General features: G+C 38.8%; 1 protein-coding gene across 7 annotated transcripts in view; it reads left to right on the top strand.

Annotated features, from left to right (window-relative positions):
- Nucleotides 1-22,406, top strand: part of FRS2 (fibroblast growth factor receptor substrate 2) — a 101,120-nt gene that overhangs the window by 71,143 nt on the left and 7,571 nt on the right. For 6 of the 7 annotated variants that reach the window (XR_010663070.1, XM_065934652.1, XM_065934648.1 and 3 more), the window contains 3 exons: nucleotides 13,228-13,322; nucleotides 20,127-20,218; nucleotides 21,852-22,038. Coding sequence is in view for 5 of the 7 variants with exons in the window: in XM_065934652.1 (XP_065790724.1) it covers nucleotides 20,153-20,218; nucleotides 21,852-22,038 (253 nt within the window). In the remaining 2 variants the exon portion in view is untranslated. Of the gene's footprint in view, nucleotides 1-13,227; nucleotides 13,323-20,120; nucleotides 20,219-21,851; nucleotides 22,039-22,406 lie in introns of those variants that run through there. The other variant, XM_065934653.1, reaches the window with a different exon arrangement.

The raw sequence follows: 22,406 nt of genomic DNA, 5'->3' as shown, positions 1-22,406 counted from the left end.
GGGAGCTCCTGAGGCTGATAATAACTTTCCTCTGATTGAAGGTGCTGGGATTGTTGCCATTGGAACTGATTACAGCATTGGATTAGCTGAGGCAGAGTGTGACTCATGTACTGGGTTTGCAAATCTGTAGGTGTGTTTCTGTATCTTAGGGCAGAGATTATGGGCACCTAGATTTAATTGTGTAAATTTCATCACCAGTGTTTTTGAGTTTAAGTATGTTCCAAGATTATAGATGATTCCAGGATTGAATTATGACTGGGGCTATTAAAGGTAGAGGTTATATTTTGTATCTTAAGCCATTTTAGTACTTTTTTCTCAGTATTTGCTAAACACACAGACATACACACAATCCTTGGCTGGTAGTGATATGGATGGTAGATCAAGATATACATACAGATTCTTGGATTTCTATCCTAAATCCAAATGCTTGATTGAAAGTGATTTTGTCAAATTCAGTGTGTTAAAGTGGGTGACATTTTCCAGAAGTGAAATGGGGAGAATCTGATGTTCAGGTCATGATCTTACAGTGACACCCACTGCAGGTCTTGATGCTGTTGGAAGTATGTTTATGTTTAAAGATAGATGCTGTGACTTACTGGTTAGACCTCAGGCATTATAGTAGAACACTGGTAATTTTATTCTTTGGAATTAGATATTCTCATTGTATTTATTCTAGACTTTCTTCTTCTATAGGGAAGTATTTTGGTAGAACATCAGTGGCATCTTTAAGATTGTAAGGGAAAATGTGAACTGTCCTCAGCAGTACAAACTGGCACTTCATGAAATGGCATGAGCCCACCTTCCTGACTGTCTCCTGTTATTTTCCCATGCATACCCTACATTCCAACTAAAAGGAGCTATTTGCTTTTGGAGGCTATCATGTTCTTTTAGGTTTCTGTGCTTTATTAGGTTGGTGCAAACATAATTGCGGTTTTGGACCATGAATTTTAAATCATTATAACTAGGCTCAAACACATCTTTATTAAGCAAAGTAGGAACCACTACAGTCAACACGTTTTTGTCAATGAGAAATAAGTTTATTTATTCCTATAGTGTAAAAATCTGTGTTTCGGGATTCGGCAAACTCTTGGAAAGCATTTTCTGCATCCTGCTTATTGTGGAAGCATTTTCCCTGCAAAAGTTGTTGAGATGCTTGAAGAAATGGTTGTCCGTTGGCAGGAAAGGTCAGGTGAATATGGTAGATGAGGCAAAACTTGGAAGCCCAATTCATTCAACTTTTGATGTGCTCGTTGTGCGATGTGTGATTGGGTGGTGTTGTGAAGAATTGGGCCCTTTTAGTTGACCAATGCCAACTGCAGGCATTGCAATTTTTACGTTAAAATGACGATTATTATTATTTTTTGATTTCCGGTCAGCTCACGAAGCACTCACTCACTGAGCTTTTTCACCTTTCCAATTTGCTTCGAATGCCAAATGACCGTAGCATGGCCAACACTGAGTTCTTCAGCAACTCCCCGTGCGGTTGTAAGAGGGTCAGCTTGGATGATGGCTCTCAGTTGGTCGTTGTCATCTTCCAATGGCCGGCCACTGCGCTTGTCTCCTTTGCAAAACTTCTTGAACCACCACTGCGCTGTATTGTTTGTTAGCAGTTTGTGAGCCAAATGCATTGTTGGTGTTGCGAGTTGTCCACAGTGCTTTACAACCCATTTTGAATTCGAATAACAAAATCTCTCGAATTTGCTTTTTAACATCATTTCCATAGTCTAAAATAAATATAAAATAAATAGCATGTGATAAGTCACTAACAAAACATAATGTGAGAAATGCGCTTTAGAATGATGTGTACCATAACCACATTTATTTAAGAATGTATTCTAATAGCAACTGGCAAATATCAGCAGTGCAAAACTGCAGTTACTTTTTCCTAACCTAATAGTATGCACTCTTTTTAATTTGGATTGTCCTTGCCCTAGCAAACTTCCATCTCTTGAGACTTGACTTAGTGGCTCCATGCCTTTCTTTCTGCTCTGAGTTAAATGTTCATATGGCACTGTTGCATGGATCTGTAACTCTGCCTTGTATTCCTTTCCTTGTCTGCCTCCTTCACTAAATAGTAAATTTCTTAGAATCAGGGAATGTGTACATCATCTTTATTTCTTTAACATTTGACTCGGTGCCTGGCACAAAGAATTGGTGCTCAGAAAATACTTGTTTGATGCTTTATTGCCCAGATGGAAAAATGAACTCATTTTTATTGATAGCTGTTTAGAATCATTTTTATCTATTAAGTAACTTTTTGTTAGCTTAATTAAAAAACTATGTCTAAAGTAAGAAATAAATGTTTATTAATATTTTAGATTTATCCTTAGGAAAATCAGTCTCTGGCTGTTCAAATATGTATAGGCATGTACTTCATCTTTTTTGACAATCCTGGTTTTACTTGTCTCATACAGAGAAGACTGAAATGAGAGGAATCTGGTTTAAGTTGCAATACAAGGAATTTAGATTAAACATAAGAAGTTTCCAGAAAATAAAGTACTAGATATTGAAGTGATTTTTAAGTAATGTAATTGACTTTTTTTGAGAGTTAAAAAAGGGAATGGTTCACCAACATTTCCCTTAGTAGAATAAAAAACCTGAAGAAAATTTAGAGTTATGCAGATACAACCATGTTCATGGATAGATGCTTAAAAATACTTGGGTACCTTTTTGTTTTACTGTATACATGTGTATTTTAAACTTTCAGCTAACCAAGGAAACTGTGTGGCATGTATCCTTACTTTTTACAGAATGGCTCTGGTTTAGTGACTAGCAGAATGTACTGAGAATCTCCTTCCTTAACTTTTTTTTTTTTAATTTCTCTTCATTAGAGTAATATAAATAAAAAAAATCCTTAGCAATGTTAAGAATAAACAGAAAACTAAGGTATATCAGTACAAAAAAAAAGAGGGACTTCCCTGGTGGTCCACTGGCAAAGTCTTCGTGCTCCCAAATGGAGGGGGCCCAGGTTCAACTAGAACCCACATGTGACAAGTAAAAGATCCCGCATGCTGCAACTAGGACCCAGCACAGCCAAATAAGTAAATAAATATGAAAAAAAAAAAATAATAACAAGAAAAGACCTCCCCATTGGTTTAAAAACAATCAACCAGACCACCGACACAAAGAATACGGATTTTGAATGCTGCTCTCTTGATTGTCTTAATGTAATTATCAATAAATATGGCAGTTGGCTGTTGCCAAAATATAGTTATATTGTTATGTTTCTAGCTATAGATATTCTTTCATGGCTGTATTTGAACATAACTACTGTAGTAAAAGCCAAGTTCACCCTCCATGCTAGTGAACCTAAAGAGCAAATATATCTTGCTGAGCAGCAAATGTATAATCATGCTAATGAATAGAGTTCAGTGTTCTCTTTGCCTGTCATTCTGCAAGAATTTGTATTGAAATCATTTAAGACAGCTTTACTAAAGTCATTACTGTAACTTCTCTTACAAGGATGGTGCTTAAATTCTGGGCTTTTGCGTCTACAGTGCAAAAGGCTCCTTTGTGATATGAGACAGGATTTTACATGCAGTGGTGATATAATAATGACTGTCTTTTTAAGCACTGTACATTTTTCTAAATGTCTTTATAGCCAGAATTTATTTGGTTTTCATAATAACTTTGTGAAATAGGTGTCCTAATCTTATGAATAAGAAATTTTAGGCATAGAAATTTTGACTGAGTACCAAAGGCATACAGTATTATCTTATAATAAATTATTGTTATTATTTCAGAAGCTATCATTTACTACATGCTTACTATATGCTAAGTTCTATTTTAAGCTATTTACGTATATTAATTAGAACCTGGACTTTGTAGTCAGATCTGGATTCAATGCTGGCCTTTCCTCTTATCAGTTGTTAACCTTGGCAAGCGACCTAGTCTCCTCAAGCCTTGGTTTCCTTATTTGCTTCATAGAAATAATGGCAGTGCCTACCTCACAGGGTGGTCCTGTGGGTTGGGATAATTCAAGTGAATCAATGTCTGGTATAAAGTAGGGGCTTTAAAACCAGTTTATTTAAAAAGCATGTTAGTTGACTGTATTTAGTGTAACTTTTAGCTCTTTGATAATTTTTCTGGTAGAATCATTATATTCCCCTTGAATATAAACTCACAGTTCAGTGTGTGTGTGTGTGTCCGTGTGTGTGTGCGTGTATAAGCACATATATGACTGTTCCCTAGAAAAACATCCATGTTACACGATTGTAGCTCTGTATAGTAGCTAAACTGCTTTTCCCCCCTCAATACCTCCCAGTCACCTTTCAGTTCTAAGCCTTCTGCTAGTCAGAAGGAACCAAAGAAGATACCTGCGGCATTCATGTTCCAAAGTCAAAGGCAAGGTACCCTCTGTCCACCCGCTCCACACAGCACCACTTGTTTAAAACTCAGAATGTGTTGTTTTTACAGGAAGTATCCTTTTAAATGGGCTTCCCCGGTGGCGCTTGTGATAAAGAACCCACCTGCCAGTGCAGGAGACGTAAGAGACGTGGGTTCAATCCCTGAGTCGGGAAGATCCCCTGGAGGAAGGCGTGGCAACCACTCCAGTATTCTTGCCTGGAGAATTCAGTGGACAGAGGAGCCTGGCAGACTATGGTAGTCCATAGGGTTGGGAAGGGTTGGACACAGCTGAAGCAACCTAGCACACACACAGCACAGCAGACCCCTTTAAATGAGCACATAAAGTCATTTAATTCCTGATACAACTGATACGCTGTATATTTGCACTGAAAAGCAATAAAAAAGCAAGCAAAAAAGTCATAATATTTGGCACTGCTAATGAAGTAATTTAAAACACTGAAGCTAAATAATATTGATCCCCAAGAGAAGCCCGAGAGAGGATTCTGGGAAGCTGGAGTAAGAAACATCAGGAGTCTGTCTCCCTACCTAGATAGCAGAATCTGATGTAACTGTTTTGGAATTATGGAACTATTGAAGGCTTGTGCTGCCAGGAAAAGGCTCAAATGTAAAATTGCAGCCGTCCTCTTTTGCCACCTTTGTGCAGCTTCCATACAGCTTGAGGAGACGGAGTAGGCAAACAGTACCTACTTCTCCAAATATCAGCAGTCTGCAGTTGGGTCAGAGATTGCTGCTGCTAGTCACGGAGGTGTAGACAAAGGTGAGCATCTACTGTTGTTGCAAGCCCCTCCCCCACCTACTAAAGTGATATCCAGAAAATTTAAAGAACTGGCACCCTTAAAAGATCCAGCAATCCCATTCCTGGGCATATATCCAGAGAAAACTACTTCAAAAAGATACATGCACCCCAATGTTCATAGCAGCAGTGTTTACTATAACCAAGATGTGGAAGCAGCCTAAATATCCATTGAAAGACAAATGGATAAAGAAGATGTCATATGTATATATACAGTGGAATACTGTTCAGCCATAAAAAGAATGAAATAATGCCATTTGCAGCATCATGAAATTCTGGAGCTGAAAAGTACAGTAACTAAAATGAAAAATTTAGTACAAAAATTCAAAGGCAGACGTGAGCAAGCAGAACAAAGAATCAGCAAAGATTTAAGATTCCCAAGGAAAACATTGGGAAAAAACAAACAGCCTGAGGCACCTGTGGGACACCGTCAGACAGACCAGTGTACATTCTGTGGAAGTCCCCAAAAGAAAGGAGCAGAGAGAACGTTTGAAGAAATAATGGTTGGAAACTTCCCAGAGTTGATAAAAGACATGAACATCAATATCCAAGGAGCTCATTGCACTCCAAGAAGGATTAAGTCAAAGAGACATAGAACAAGACACATTATAATCAACCTTCCAAAAGACAAAGGCCAGAAATCTTGAAAACAGCAGGAAGAAGCCTTAATTGTCACATACTATAAGGGATTCTCAGTAAGATTAGTAGCAGCTCATCAGAAACTATGGAGGCCAGACGGGAGTGGGCTGATATATTCAGAGTGCCAAAAGAAAAAAAAGTCTACCCCTCAAAAATCCTGTTATCTAGCAAAACTGTCCTTCAAAAGTGAGTGAGAAATTAGGATATTCCCAAGTAAACAAAAGCTAAGGGAGTTCATTACCTGTAGACCTGCCTCGCAAGAAATGCACAAGACAGTTCTGAAAGGTGAAGCAAAATGACTCTGGACAGCAACTTGAAGTTGTAAGGAGAGTTAGAAATCTCAATGAAGGTAAATACAGAGGAAATTATAAAAGCTACTTCTATTGTAACAAAGATTTATAACTATACTTTTTATTTTCTACATGATTAAAAGGTTAACACATTTAAAGGAAGAAATTATTAGCCTAAAATCTCATATTGTTTTATCTTTGGTTTGTAATTATTTTCTATGTCGTTTAAGAGATTAATGCATTTACTTATTAGTTTACGTTTTGGGACACATGGTATATAAAGATGCAATTTTGTGGCATCAGTACTGAAAGGAGTGGGAATCGAGTTGTAGTGGAGTAGAGTTTTTGTATGTTATTGAAGTTAAGCTGGTGTAAATTCAAGTAGAACTGTTATACCTTTAGTTGTTAAATGTAGTCCCCATGGTCATCACAAAGAAAATAGCCATAGAATATACAAAAAAGGAACTGAGAAAGGAATTTAAACATTTTACTACAACTTAACACAAAGAAGCTTAAAGCATATAGAAAGCAAACAGTAATATGATAGCAGTAATACCTGGTGGTTCAGCAGTAAAGAATCCAGCTGCTAGTCCAGAAGCCACGAGTTTGAACCCTGGGTCGGGTAGACCCCCTGGAAAAGAAAATGGTAACCCACTCTAGTATTCTTGCCTGGGAAATCCCATGGACAGAGGAGCATGGCAGGCTACGGTCCACGGGATCTGGAAAGAGTCTCGGACACAATGTAGTGGTTAAACAGCAACAATAACAAAGCTCTCCTTACCAATATTAAAAGACAGATTGGCAGAATGGATAAAAACATGAGCCGACTATACACTGCCTATAAGAGACTCAGGTGAGATTCAGTGACCAAAAAAATTTACAAAAATGGAAAAGATATACATGCAATTAGTACTCAAAAGAAGGGCAGGTGTGGCTGTACTAATATGAAACAAACTAGACTTTACATTTTAAAAGGTTACAAGAGATGAATATATTACATAGTGATAAATTGTTCAATAGGGTGAGAATACATGGAACATTTTCCAGGGTAGACTGTGATGTTAGGCCACAAATTAAGTCTCAAAAGATTTTCAAAGATAAATATGCAGAGTATCATCTTCAATTAGAAGAGGATGAAGTTAGAAATCAATGACAGGAAGAAAGCTGGAAAATTCACAAAATTGTGGGAATTAAGCAACATACTTTTAAACAACAAAGAAGAAATCACAATCACAAAGGGAATTAGAAAATACTTAGAGGCAAAAGAAGATGGAAACACAGCACGACACACACACTGACAGGACCCAGTGGAAGCAGTGCTAAGGGGGATTTGGGAAGTTACAAACGCTTATGTTAAAATGCAGAGAGGTCTACAGCTTTACAGCTTCAGGAAGGAGAAGAAGAGTAAACTAAAACCAAAACCAGCAGAAGGAAGGAAATAATAAAGATTAGAGGAGAGAGAGATGAGATGGAATAGAAAAACGAAGCCTGTGAACCAGAAGTTTGATTTTTGAAAACATCAACAAAAGAGAAAAGTTCTTGGCTGGGTGGGCTAAGAAAAAAGGAGGAAAGACTCAGATTACTAAAACCAGAAGTGAAACTGGTGACATCATTATCACTTCTACTGAAATAAAAAGGATAATAAGAGAGTAATATGAACAGTTGTATGCCAACAAATTGAAGAAACTAAATGAACAGGACAAATTCCTAAAAATACAAAACCTACCAAGGCTAAATCACAAAGAAATAGAAAATCTGAATAGACCTATAAGGTAAGGAGATTGAATCAATAATAAAAAATCTCTCGTGTAGAAAAGCCCTGGCTTCACCAGTGAAGTCTACCAGTTAAAGAACTACTGTCTGTCCAAACTTTTTCAAAATATTGAAGAGGAGAGAACACTTTGCAATTCAGTATTACCCTGATAACAAGCCAGTATTACCCTGATAACAATTCCAGACGAGGCTATTACAAGAAAACTACAGGCCAATATCTCTTGTAAACATTGAGAAATCTCCAACAAGATGCTAGGAAATGAAATTCAGTCACATAATAAAAGGATTATATACCATGTTACAGTGGGATTTATTGTTGGAATGCAAGGATGGTACAGCATAATGCACCACAGTAACGGAATGAAGGAAAAAAAATCATCTCAATTAATGCAAAGAAAGCATTTGACAAAATTCAGCACTTTTTCATATAAAAGCATGAAAAAAAACTAGGAATAGGAGGAAACCACCTCAACACAATGAAAGCTACGTATGAAAAACCCACAGCGTATGTCATTCTCAATAATGAAAGACTGAGAACTCTTCCCTCAAGACCAGGAACTAGGCAATGATGTCCACACTCATGACTTTTATTTAACATAGTATTGGAAGTTCTAGCAGAACAAAGTCATCCAAGTTCAGAGAAAAGAAGTAAACCAATCTCTTTCTGCAGGTGAGGTGATCTTACATGTGGAAAACCCTAAAGATTCCATACAAAAAGTACTTTCAGAACTGATAAACGAATTCAGGGTACAAAGTCAACATGTAAACATTAGTTGCATTTCTATACATTTGCAGTGAATAATGTGAAAAAGAAATTACAAAAACAGTTCTTTTTACAGTGGCATCAAAAGAAATAGGATACTCAGGAATTAACCAAGGAGGTAAAACACACAAAACTACAGAATACTGCTTACAGAGGACATAAAAACACATCGCATGCTCATGGATTAGAAGACACAATATTGTTAAAACACCAGTCCTATCCAAAGAGATTTACAGATTCAGTGCAACCCCTGTCAAAATTCCAATGATTTCCGCCCCCCCCCCCCCAAAATAGGAAAATAATCCTATCCTGAAATTCATATGGAATCTTGGAACCCTGGATAGCCAAAACAATCTCAAAATTGGATGACTCACACTTTTTGATTTCTAACCTTACTACAAAGCCACATACTAAAAAGAGTGTGGTACTGGCATAAATACAGACATAGACCAGTGGAATAGAATAGAGAACCCAGAAATAAACCCTCACATGTCTGGTCAAATAAGTTTTGAAAAGCATTCAGTGGGGACCATTCAGTGGGGAAAACGAGTCTTCAACAAATGCTTCTGAGACAATTGGAATATCCACATGCGAAAGAATGAACTTGGACCTTTACCTAACGCTATATACAAACATTAAGTCAAACTGGATCAAAGACCTAAGTGGAAGACAAAAAGCAATGAGATTCTTAGAAGACAACATAGGACAAAAGCTTCATGACATTGGCTTTGGCAATGCTTTCCTGGATATGACACCAAAAGCATGGGCACCAAAGCAAAAGTAGACAAACTGGACGTAATGAGAAATAAATTTGTTACCTCAGACAGTATGTAACAGAGTGAAAAGGACAACCCAAAGAATGTGAGAAAATATTTGCAAATCATATATTTGATAAGGGATTAATATATAGAGAGAACTTATACTAAAAGTCAACAAAAAGAACAGGCAGCCTGATTAAAAAGTATTCAAAGGACTTGAATAGACATTTCTCTAAAGAAGATACACTGTGGAGAGCAGTATGGAAGTTTCTCAGAAAATTAAGAATAGAATTGCTATACGCTCCAGCAGTATCACTTCTGGGTATGTATCCAAAATAATTGAAAGCAGGGTCTTGAAGAGATATTTGTGCATCCATGTTCATAGCACCATTATTCACAATAGCCAGATGGTAGATAAATGTTCATCAATGGATGGATTAGCAAGTTTTTATTCAGTGAAATATTACTCTGTCTTGGAAAGGAATTCTGGGCAGAAGATCTAAACAGACATTTTTCCAAAGAAGACATACAGATGACCAAGAGGCATGTGAAAAGATGTTCAGTATTACTCATTATTAAAGAAATGCAAATCAGAACTACAGTGAGATGTCACTTCACATAAGCCAGAATGGCTGTCATCAAAAAATCCACAAACAATGAATGCTAGAGGTTGTGGAGAGAAGGGAACCCTCCTATAGTGTTCGTAGGAATGTAAATTGGTACAGCTACTATGGAGAACAGTATGGATGCTCCTTAAAAAACTAAAAATAGAACTACCATGTGACCTAGCAGTCCCACTACTAGACACATACTATGAGAAAATAATTCAAAAAGACACATGCATCCCAGTGTTCATTGCAGCACTATTAACAATAGCCAGGACATAGAAGCAACCCAAATGTCCATTGACACAGCAGTCGATGAAGATGTGGTATATATACACAATGGAGCATTCAGTTCAGTTCAGTCTCAGTCCTGTGTGACTCTTTGCGACCCCGTGAACCACAGCACGCCAGGCCTCCCTGTCCATCACCAACTCCCGCAGTCCACCCAAACCCATGTCCATCAGATCGGTGATGCCATCCAACCATCTCATCCTCTGTCATCCCCTTCTCCTCATGCCCTCAAACTTTCCCAGCATCAGAGTCTTTTCAAATGAGTCAGCTCTTTGCATCAGGTGGCCAAAGTATTGGAGTTTCAGTTTCAACATCAGTCCTTCCAGTGAACACCCAGGACTGATCTCCTTTAGGATGGACTGGCTGGATCTCCTTGCAGTCCAGGGGACTCTCAAGAGTCTTCTCCAACCCCACAGTTCAAAAGCATCAATTCTTCGATGTTCAGCTTTCTTTATAGTCCAACTCTCACATCCATACATGACCACTGAAAAAACCATAGCCTTGAGTAGATGGACCTTTGTTAGCAAAGTAATGTCTCTGCTTTTTAATATGCTGTCTAGGTTGGTCATAACTTTCCTTCCAAGGAGTAAGCATCTTTTAATTTCATGGCTGCAGTCACCATCCGCAGTGATTTTGGAGCCCAGAAAAATAAAGTCAGCCACTGTTTCCACTCTTTCCCCATCTATTTGCCATGAAGTGATGGGACCGGATGCCATGATCTTAGTTTTCTGAATGGAGTATTACTCAGCCATTAAAAAGAATGAAATGATGCCATTTGCAGCAACATGGGTGGACCTCGAGATTGCTGTCCTGGGTGAAGACAGAGAAAGGGAAATACTGTATGACATCCCTGATGTGTGTGATCCAAAAAGAAATGATATAAATGAATTTAGTTACAAAACAGAAGCAGACTCACAGACTTAGAGAATGAACTTACGGTTGCTGGGAGGAAGGGATGTTAAGGAGTTTGGGATGGACTTGCACACCCTGCTGTGTTTAAAATGGGTAAGCAATGAGGACATACTGTATAGCACAAAGTACCCTGCTCAGTGGTATGTGGCAGCCTGGACAGGAGGGGAGTTTGGGGGAGCAAGTTGCATGTATGTGTATAGCTGAGTCCTTTTTCAGTTTACCAGAAACTGTTATACCATTGTTAATTGGCTATACCTCAATGCAAAATAAGTTTGTTTTTTTTTTAAAAAGAAAGGAACTCTGACACATATTACAGCATGGATGAACCATGAAGGCAGTATGCTAAATGAGATGAGGCAGGCACAAAAAGATAATACTGTACAATCTCATGTCATGTCAATGCAGAGTTTGAGCAAACTCTGGAGATAGTGAAGGACAGGTAAAGCCTGGCACGCTGCACTCCATGGGCTCACAAAGAGTCGGACATGACTGAGCGACTGAACTGAACCGTACAATCCTACTTACATGAGGTGTTTAGTCAAACTCATGAAAACAGAAGGTAGAATGGTGGTTGCTAGTGTTTGGGTGGAGGCGAAATGAGTTGTTTTTTTAATGGTGTAGAGTTTCAGAGTTCTTGAGATTGGTTGTACAGTATTGAATATATTTATCACTACTAAACTGTACCCTTAAAAATGAGTAAGCTGGTAAATTTTGTTATGTGTAATTTTCCCACAATTTTAAAAATTAGAAGTAAAAGAAAAAAGATCTGAAGGTGAGAATATAAATTTTTCAGAGTTTCTCACAGAGGGTTTTTAATATTATCAAGAGCTTTATAGATTTGCACACTGGTTCTTTTGTATGTTTAACTTCATTTTAGAACTTAGGACTTTTCCTTGATATTGGGATACATCTTTTAATCATGTTTACTATGAATAAACTCTTTTCAGGATAGGGGTTGTGGGATGCTTATGAGTGGATCGAGTAAAAAGAAGAGAGGTTTTTTTTTTTTTTTCCTTAGTTAATTGGCTAAAATCTCTTAAGAGAGAGAGTTGGACAAACATCACATAAGAGGAACGATTTATGGTAGAATTAGCTGGACAGTTTTATAAGCTAGAGGTAAAGCATGATGTATGTTAAACTTCCGGAGGGGGAAGAAAACTGCTAAGGAGAAGGCAGTTGGTTGCTGCCCACCTAATGTAGGGTGTAGCAGCAGTTCACAGGTGCTGAGCAAACTCCTAGCTAAACCGCTGATTTTATGTATAGGTTAGAAGTCCAGCATGAAAAATTTTGTTTGTGTGTGGGTTCATGGTTTTGAAAATATTTGTTTTGGGTATCAGTCATATTTGTTAATACATAGATTAAAATGAAGCTTTGTAAAACCCCTAACATAATGCTTAACATAGCTATTCAGTAAATGCTAGTGCTCATGTTTGAATTTGAGTTTTTTCCATGTGTTGTAAAAAGTGAATAGCCAGAAAATTTTCAAAAGTATATTGTAATCTCTTGAAACTCTAGATTGTAATTTATTGCTATAATTTATGTCATTATCCTGAGGCTCTATGGCATGCTTGTTGATACTGTTTTCTGATGACTGACTCTTCTGATTTTATTCTGGGGGCCCTTGTGGATTAGGAAGATTCAGAGCGTGGATTCTAGAGTCAGCTCTGGGAGGAGTGACAGTGAGATTTTGGAGAAGTGACTGGAGATGGAGAATTAGCCTGCCATTGGCTAAAATGGGCTTTTAGAGCTACTGCATTTTTACTTTTCTTTCGAAAAGGCTGTGTTAATTGGTACCATGTAGACATTTAGGGACGGGGGAGCCTGGTGGGTTGCCGTCTATGGGGTCACACAGAGTCGGACACAACTGAAGTGACTCAGCAGCAGCAGATATTTTATATTAAATTTTAAAATAAAAATTTAGACTTTTTAGTTTGTTTAAATAGATTAACTGAACCAACAGTGCTGCCAGAAGTCTCATAAGAAAAACTGTCTTTAAAGAAATAACAAATTCTTGACTTTTTCTTGTTAATTCTAGGTTAAGTCAGCAAACAAAGAAAACATGGGGTTTTGAAGTATGATTAAACTCCTGATGCTGCAGCAGAGGCTAAGAAGATTAATGGCCAGATCTAGGTAAGTGGAGGTTTACTTTTTAAAAAAATCACTAAGTCCACAAACTGTATTTTTTTAAACTGGAGATTTTAATAACGGTATTTTGAATGCAATTGTTTTGCCTCCTGATACCACTCTGGGCTTCTCTGGTAGCTCAGATGGTAAAGAATCAGCCTGCAATGCCGGAGACCTGGGTTCAGTCCCTGGGTCAAGATCCTCAGGAGAAAAGAATGGTAATTCACTCCAGTTCTTCCCTGGAGAATCCTGTGGGCAGAGGAGCCTGGTGGGCTACAGTCCATGGGCTCGCAAAGAGTCAGACACAACTGAGTGATTAAAAAACTACCTTGTTACCTCCCAGACCTCAAAATAAGGACAACTGACTTTAAGAAGACAGTGTTTACTAATTGAAATGTCTGGCACAGTTGTTGCAATGTTGGTCTTCCCAAGCAGAGGCTACCTTTAGAAGGGAGTATAATACATCTCTTTGTATTTTTGCGGAGTTATAAACTTGAATGAATTTATGAGATCATGTGGTTTCTCATCAAGTGTTTACAGTATTCATGCATATTAGTAGGTCTAGGTAACCCAGACTGTCTCCAAGTATTAATCTGATTGTCATAGATGTAGAATATCTAGTGTCTTGTTTTTACCCCTTCCTGGGAGTTTGTGCTTCAGGAGGAGGAGTCAGAGACGTGGGTGAAAACTGCATTTAAAAAAGTCTCCTTCTGTGTTGGAAGATTGAGCAGAACGGCCTGTCCAGCTGTTTGCCACTCTCACTCATACTAAGCCGATTTTTTTAACCATGCTGAGGCCTCCTGTTCCCTTTTGCCTCCCTCTGTTTTCTCCGGTTTCATCAGCCCTCTTCTTTCTGTGCTGCTTTCCTGAGCAGACCTGTTGGCCCATCACTTCAAACCCCTATATTGCCAATATCCTTTCATTTCTTTGTCCTTTTGCACTCTGACCCGGGTCAGTTGAACTGTCTACCCTCTGGATTGCTGAGCACAGCTAGAAAAATAATATAATCTTACTCTCCAGCTTCTGCTCAGTCTCAGCATAGCCTGCTTAATAATCCTGCTGCTTTTCTTGTGTGGCTCCTCAGGGAAAAATACTGACATTCTCCTCAAGTCCCTCATTCTGCAAACTTGCCTTCTGTTTTACAGAAGAAATGAAAGATGATGGATATTATCTGTTTCAGCTTCTCTGATATGTTTCACTCACCTTTCTTTTCTGCTCGCTCTCCTCAGAGGGCTTCCTTGATGACTTAGCTGGTAAAGAGTCTGCCAGCAGTGTGGGAGACATGGGTTCATTCTCTGAGTTGGGAAGATTCCCTGGAGGAGGGAACTGCTACCCACTCTGGTATTCTGGCTTGGAGAATTCCATGGACTGCATAGTCCCTGAGGTCACTAAGAGTTGGACTTGACTGAGTGACTTTCTACTGAGTGACAACTACTCGGAGCACAAGGCATTCCTTCTCCTCTGGGCACGCTTTTGAGCCTGGGTCCCAGAACTCAGCTCTAGTCTCGTCTCCCTGCTTGTCTTGATCCGTCCTCTGACTGTCTCTTTCCTTTGGTTTTTCCTATATTCTTTAAACTTTACTGACACTGCAGATGGTGATTGCAGCCATGAAATTAAAGGACGCTTGCTCCTTGGAAGGAAAGTTATGACCAACCTAGACAGCATATTAAAAAGCAGAGACATTACTTTGCCAACAGAGGTCTGTCTAGTCAAGGCTATGGTTTTTCCAGTGGTCATGTATGGATGTGAGAGTTGGACTATAAAGAAAGCTGAGCACTGAAAAATTGATGCTTTTGAACTGTGGGGTTGGAGAAGACTCTTGAGAGTCCCTTGGACTGCAAGGAGATCCAGCCAGTCCATCCTAAAGGAGATCAGTCCTGGGTGTTCACTGGAAGGACTGATGCTGAAGCTGAAACTCCAATACTTTGGCCACCTGATGCGAAGAGCTGACTCATTGGAAAAGACCCTGATGCTGGGAAAGATTGAGGGCATGAGGAGAAGGGGATGACAGAGGATGAGATGGTTGGATGGCATCACCGATCTGATGGACATGGGTTTGGGTGGACTGCGGGAGTTGGTGATGGACAGGGAGGCCTGGCGTGCTGCGGTTCATGGGGTTGCAAGGAGTCAGACACGAATGAGCAACTGAATTGAACTGAACTGACATGCTGATTACAAATCTGCATAAACCTGTGTCATCTTAAAACAATAAATAACTCAAGAAATGTATTTTCTTTTGAAACCATGTCCAAGCATACCCTGTCACTTGAGGCTTTCCTTTCTCACTGTGTTCTTAAAAGAGCCTTTTCTATTCTCTGGAGGACTACTCCTCATCTTCCATTTGCTCACTGCATAATGGCTTCTACCTCTACCTAATACTCCATCATGGAGAGGACCCTCCTTCGTGACACTTTCTTTTCTTAGTTTGTACCATTCTGATTGTTTTTCTTCTCCTTCACTTGTTTTTCTCTAGTATTTACACATTTGTGTTCCCCAAAATTTCAGCTTCAGCAGACTGCTCTTTATCCCGTTCTTGAGCAGGATCTTCTGTTTTATAGTTTCAAATACCATGTGTCCCAATATTTTACCTCTTCCCTCAAGCCCTTTCTGATGTACTTAACTCTATAACATGTCTCCATTCGGTTATTCCCAGGGAATCGCAGTTTAACATGTCTAAAACTGAACTAACCACCATCACTTCCTCTTGAAGACCTGAAAAGACTTTTCCTATTTCAAGTAATAGAACCAGCACCCTTCATCTGCACTGAAAATTACCTCTTACTTCCTGTATACCTAGCTAGACACTCAATGCTGCTGACTTGATTTCCTAAATATTTTTAAAATTCACAATTTTCATCTTTGCTACTGTTGCTGCTCCAGTTTTAAGTCTTTGGCATATTTCAGTTTTCAATAGTTTCTAACTGGCTTTCCCTTCCTCTGAGCTAAATTCCCACTTAAAACTTTACCTTGCAGATGGAGGTATCTAAAATGAAGTCATGACCACGTCACTTTCTGCTTAAAATGCTTAAGTGGCTTTCCATCTTGTGAGGATGAAATTTGTTCTCTTTGCAATGGCAAACAAGGATTTCGTGTCACATGTTAGGCTTTTCATTATTTTTGCACTGAACTGAAACACTGAATATGGATAGAGTCCCCAGGTAGGTTGTACCACCATTCATACATCCCTGACAGAATCAGAGGTGCTGCCTGAACAGGTAGCCTAAGAAGATGTTAAGCAGAAGAATGGTTTTTCTACTCCTTTTGAGAAATAGTTGAAAACTATTCATTTGAGATTTTTGTATTCAAGTAAAAGCCACACTGTAGTAATCATTTAGCTCTTTGTATTCTTGAGGAGCGGGGGCATTGCAGGCAGGTGAGCTTCAGGTCAGTTAGTTGGCATCCCAGACCCCTCGGTTGTGAGTGGTGAGTATGGATAAGCAGTTTCAAGAAGACTTTTGTTTTTTTGTTTCTGTCATCTCTCTGCTTTAAAATTTTTCGTGAAATATTCTTTTGGTCTCCTCAGAATTTATTAAACACTTACTAAATTTTTTCTTTTTTTTTGCTGTGCTGTCTGGCATGTGGGATCTTTGTTCTCTAACTAAGGATAGAGCCCGTGCCCCTGCAGTGAGCGTATGACTGCCAGGGAAGGCCCAGACAGTTAGTGATTTGATTTTTAAAAATTAAACTTTTATGCAGTAACTGTCTGCGTGTCAAACAGTATGCTTAGCGCCCTAGAAAATTCAGAAGACAAGCTTCCTCTCCTCGTGGAGACCACAGTGCAGTGCCGGTGAGACAGCGGAACGTGACAGTAGAATATGATACGTGTCGTGATGGAGTCACGTCCATCTGACTGCGGGGGCATTGCAGGCAGGTGAGCTTCAGGTCAGTTAGTTGGCATCCCAGACCCCTCGGTTGTTGTTGAGGACGTACAGTTTGGCTCCTGCTTGTATTTCAGCCTACCCCGCACTCTCGTGGTACTGGATCCCTCACTTTCTCCTGAGGATGGCACCACCTTTCATGACCTTTATCTTTGCATCTACTTTTTTATCTAGTGCCTATTTCTGTGTTTTGCTTAGCACACTGTTTCTGCTCACCTTTTAAAGTACCAGCTCAAATGCTGCTTCTTCCCTCCCTAATGCAGAAAGTTAGTTGCTTCTTTCTGTGTCCATAGAACTCTTCTTATGATCTAATAATACAAGGTTTATCATAATGCACTATCTGTTGACAGCTCTGTCTGTCCCTTTAGACTCATGACTCTTCGGTGGTACACGATTGACTGTCATCTTTACACCATGATACTTAGCTGGCATATTAGTTACAAGATACCAAATATGAGTCTTTTTTTTTCCTGTATGTAACAAGATTTTTTATTTATTATGTCATCACACATTTTCCCTATATAAATTTATTTACATTTTTAATTGAAGTATAGTTGATTTACAGTGTTATGTTAGTTTGTTGTGTACAGCAAAGTGACTCAGTTTATATATACGTAAATATATACATATTATTCATTTATATGTATATTCTTTTTCAGGTTCTCTTCCTTATTATAGGTTATTACAAGATAATGAATATAGTTCTGTTCTATATAGTAGGACCTTGTTGTTTTATCTATTTTATATATAGTGATTTGTATCTGCTAATTCCAGACCTCTTCTAATTTCTCCCTCCCTCCACCCCCTTTGCCCTTGGGTCACCATAAGTTTCTTTTCTATGCACGTGAGCCTGTTTCTGTTTTGTAAGTCAGTTCATTTGTGTCGCGTTTTAGTTTCCACATAGAAGTGCTTTGTCATGGGTTACTTGTCTTTCTCTGTCGACTTCACTTTGTGAGTGATTTCTAGGTCCGTCCATGTTGCTGCGGATGGCCAGATTTCATTCTTTGTATGGCTGAGTAGTATTCCATTGTACAGTGCAGGAGACCTGGGTTTGATCCCTGGGCTGGGAACATTCCCTGGAGAAGGGAACAGCTACCCACTCAAGTATTCTGGCCTGGAGAATTCCATGGACTGTGTAGTCCTTGGGGTCGCAAAGAGCGACTTTCACTTTAAGGTGTATATACATCATCTTGATCCATTCATCATTAAATGGACGTTAAGCATGCTTCCATGTCTTGGCTATTGTAAATAGTGCTGTTACGATTATTGGGGTGCATGTATCTTTTCAACTTGGAGTTTTCTGTAGATATTTTTGCCCAGGAGTAGGATTGCTGGATCATATGGCAATTCTATTTTTCTTTTTTTTTTTTTTTAAAGAACTTCCATACTGTTTTTCATAATGGCTGCCCTAACTTACATTCCCACCAACAGTATAGTAGGATTCCATTTTCTCCACACCTTCTTTATTTTTTTAGACTTTATAATGATGGCCATTCTGACCAGTGCGAGGACACCACGAAATATGAATCTTAATTTTACTATTTTATTTATCACTTCTTTTGGTTTATACACTAGTATACTTTTTTTAAATGTTTAATCCTTATACCTTATACCTTAAATACCTTATACCTTATACCTTAAATGTTTAATCCTTATACCTCCTTATCTTCCTTTAGTGCAGTTCATTTAGCTTACAAGAGACTTAGAGCATCTACTGTGTGCTAGTTACTATGTAAGGCACATGGAAAGCAGGAATAAATAAATTCCATCCTTCCTGGTAAGGAGCTCAGAGTGGAGGGAAGAAGATAGATAGTAAACAGAAGATAAGTAAACAGTCGATCACAATTTCTGCTAAGTAAACAGTGTGGAAGAGGCTGTGATACTGGGAAGCTCAGGGTGCTTTGGGGATACATAAGGAATAGAACTTGCCCAGCTGACTGGAGTCAGAAAAGGCACTGTCTTCTGAGTTGAATCTTGAGGAAGGAGCAGCGTGGAAAAGTGTGAGGAAATAAGACGCTCTCGGGAAACTGGTAGGTATGACTGGGTGGGGCTTGAAGCAGAGAGGAGTGAGAGGTTAGACTGGATTTGTAGACAAGGGCCGTAATGTAAAGGACTTTTTGAACTTTTGCGTTTATTTTTCCTGAAGGTAGTAAAGATCTGCTGAAGAATTCTAGACAAGCTTTAATCAGATTTGTATTTTAATGTTTAGTAACTTCTTATGCTCCTTTCCCTTCCTCTTTTTTCAAATACTTTCACATCCATTCTGATCCTTTCCCTTGTTTGTAAGTGAAGTTTCCTTTGTTCACTTGGAGTGTTCTTGAACACTTAATGTAACTATAACCACTTATCTCTTACCCTCAGTCAGAATGGATTAGATAGACACACTTAGAGTTTTGCCAATATTCTGTGTTACTGTTTGAATTTTGAGTTGTCTTTCTCTCTTAATGAACTATTTCAGATTTGTTTTTGTGTCTTACTAACCAGATTTGTCTGGAGGGATCCATAAAGAATACTACAGTGCATAGTATGAATCAAAATACTTGCCAAGCCAGAAGTCTATCATCCTTTTGGAAATTTATTAATGAAGATAGACATTCAATCCTAGTAAGCCATAAAGGGTTAATTTCATGAATGACTTAAGTATAATAGTGTTATGTATGAAACCTTAAATTGGTTTCTTTTAGTTTTAAAATAGGCAGACTTTTGCAAACTAAATTTGAGGCTTCTGTGAAGTCTGCCTCACAAAATTATTCTTGTTGATGCTGAGTAAAATTCTCCAGCTAGTTGTATGAAGTCTAGCTCTAGCCATTTACCTTCCTGGGCTTAGTTTTCCTCATTAAAATAATACAGGGCTAATGTTAGGTGATTAGAGTCTTTTTCTGTTTTGGGATTTGTATATCTAATAATTTTTTGCAAATTATCTTTCATGTAGTGCTCACATGGTCTTCTGAAGAAGCCATGGGTAGCTGTTGTAGCTGTCCAGATAAAGACAGTGTCCCAGATAACCATCGGAACAAGTTTAAGGTCAGTAAAAACTGGATGAGTTGTAGCTCTTGCTGCCTACCTGGATGCTTTTCTTTTACTTCACTTAACACGTTTCTTATTTCCTCACTGGTGTCTTCAGACTCTTTTTATTTTCCTTTTTGTTCAGTCTGCCTTTTCTTGTTTTAACCAACAAGGACAACATTTTTTACTGACAGTGTGAAATCCTTTTTCCTTTGGTCTTCCATATCCAATTAGAACCACACAGTTCTGATAATAGTTTTTTTTTTCCCCCAACTTGAAAGACTTTTACATTTATTACCTTCCTATATCATAGTCATGGATATGAGTGGCTAAATCTTATATCTCCCTATATCATCAGTCATGATATGAGTGGCTAAATATCACATCTCCGTCAGGAGAACACAGCGCTATCGACTGACTGTTACACCCTCCAGAGAACTCAGTCTTTGGTCACAGTGATAAGAGACCCTGGCTTTGGTCCCATCAGCCCTCTTTGAAATGACCCGATAATACTGTCTTTAAATCACCGTCTTATAGGTGCCTCTTCAGTCCCGTCACTAGTTCCCAGTCATTGTTTAATGCCTGGGTAATTTGGTAACTGAACTCTACCTCCAGTCACCTATGTGATCCATCCTGCAGTTGACATCAGATTTATCTTCCTCTTCCATTATTCTAAAACTTCAGTGGTGTTCTGTTACTTAGACACAAAGTGCTCCATTCCCTACTCACCCACAGCCATTAATGCCTCTCATATTCTGACCTCAGTCTGCTATAAGCCAGCCTCTGGATCACACAAACCTTGGTGTAAATCACAGCCCTCTTGCTTCATAGCTTTGTGACCTTTGACAAGTTACATTGTCAACAAGTCTTTGTTCATTTGTTTGCGATGGAGACAATAGTATTACCTGCAGTTTAGGATTGGTATTAAATGACAAAATACAAGTAAAGCACTTTGCCCATCCCGGGCGTATAGTACATTCCCCCCGAGTGTTATCTGTTTTTAAGGTCTCAGGCCATTTTCTGAAACTCAGCAGTGCAAGGCCTTCCCTGACAAGGACTCGGTGCCAGTACTGTCTTGGTCTCTCTGAAATGTACCCTCTTTGTCTCCGCTGTGGCACTGTATCTTCAGGGTGTGCCCCCCAAGTCCTGACCCACCAACTCACCCTCTTTATTTCCTTCTTGCCTGGGAAATCCCATGGACAGAGGAGCCTAGTGGGCTATTAATCCTGTCCATGGGGCTGCAAAGAGTAAGACACACTTAGTGACTGAGCATGCACTTATTTATACCCAAAGCCCTGCTAAAGTCCCTTCTCTTCATATGTGAAGGCGTCTCTAACAACCCTTGGCTACAGTTCCTGCATTTTGCAGTGGCTGTTGTACTCATTTGTTAGGTTAGTTAAGCATTTACAGTTCTGTGATGTTGACTTTGTCTTTGTGTATCTCACCTCCTCAGTGGGAATGTGAGTTCTTTGGGGATATGACCCAGGTATTGCCCTGCTACATAATCCATGCCATACAAAAACATTGGTTGTTGAATGAAATAACAATAACTGAACCAATCAGCAATAGTACATTTTCCTGAAATTAGTGAAATATGTTCATGACTGCCAAGAGGGAGCATTAAGTTAGCACTAATTAAACTTTTTTTTAGGTCATTAATGTGGATGATGATGGAAATGAGTTAGGTTCTGGCATAATGGAACTTACAGACACAGAACTGATTTTATACACTCGCAAACGTGACTCGGTAAAATGGCACTACCTCTGCCTCCGACGCTATGGTTATGATTCAAATCTCTTTTCTTTTGAAAGTGGTCGAAGGTGTCAAACTGGACAAGGTAGGTAGAGCCTTTTTTTTTTTCTCCAAACATCATCATATTTGAATATCATTCTGTAATTCAATTATTTTATATATGTTTAAATTATTGTTTTACTTTTATCCTGAATGAAAAAAATCCTCAAATAAGCGGATTATTTAAAAAGGAGATATAGTACACTATGTATTCACTTATCTACATTTATTAAGCAGGTTTTCTATGTCTAGAATTTTGGCTCATGTTAACTTTAAGATTTGAAGTAAGTAAATGATTTAGTCCCAGGAAATTGCCTCTGTCTTTACTGTTTGTTATAGGGCTTCCCTGGGGGATGAGACAGTAAAGAAATTGCCTGCAATGCGGGAGACCTGAGTTTGATCCCTGGGTTGGGA

This window comes from Muntiacus reevesi, chromosome 4, assembly GCF_963930625.1.
Source record: "Muntiacus reevesi chromosome 4, mMunRee1.1, whole genome shotgun sequence".
NCBI lineage: Eukaryota > Metazoa > Chordata > Mammalia > Artiodactyla > Cervidae > Muntiacus > Muntiacus reevesi.
The sequence above is the reverse complement of the archived record's forward strand: the minus strand, read 5'-3'. Positions and strand labels throughout refer to the sequence as shown.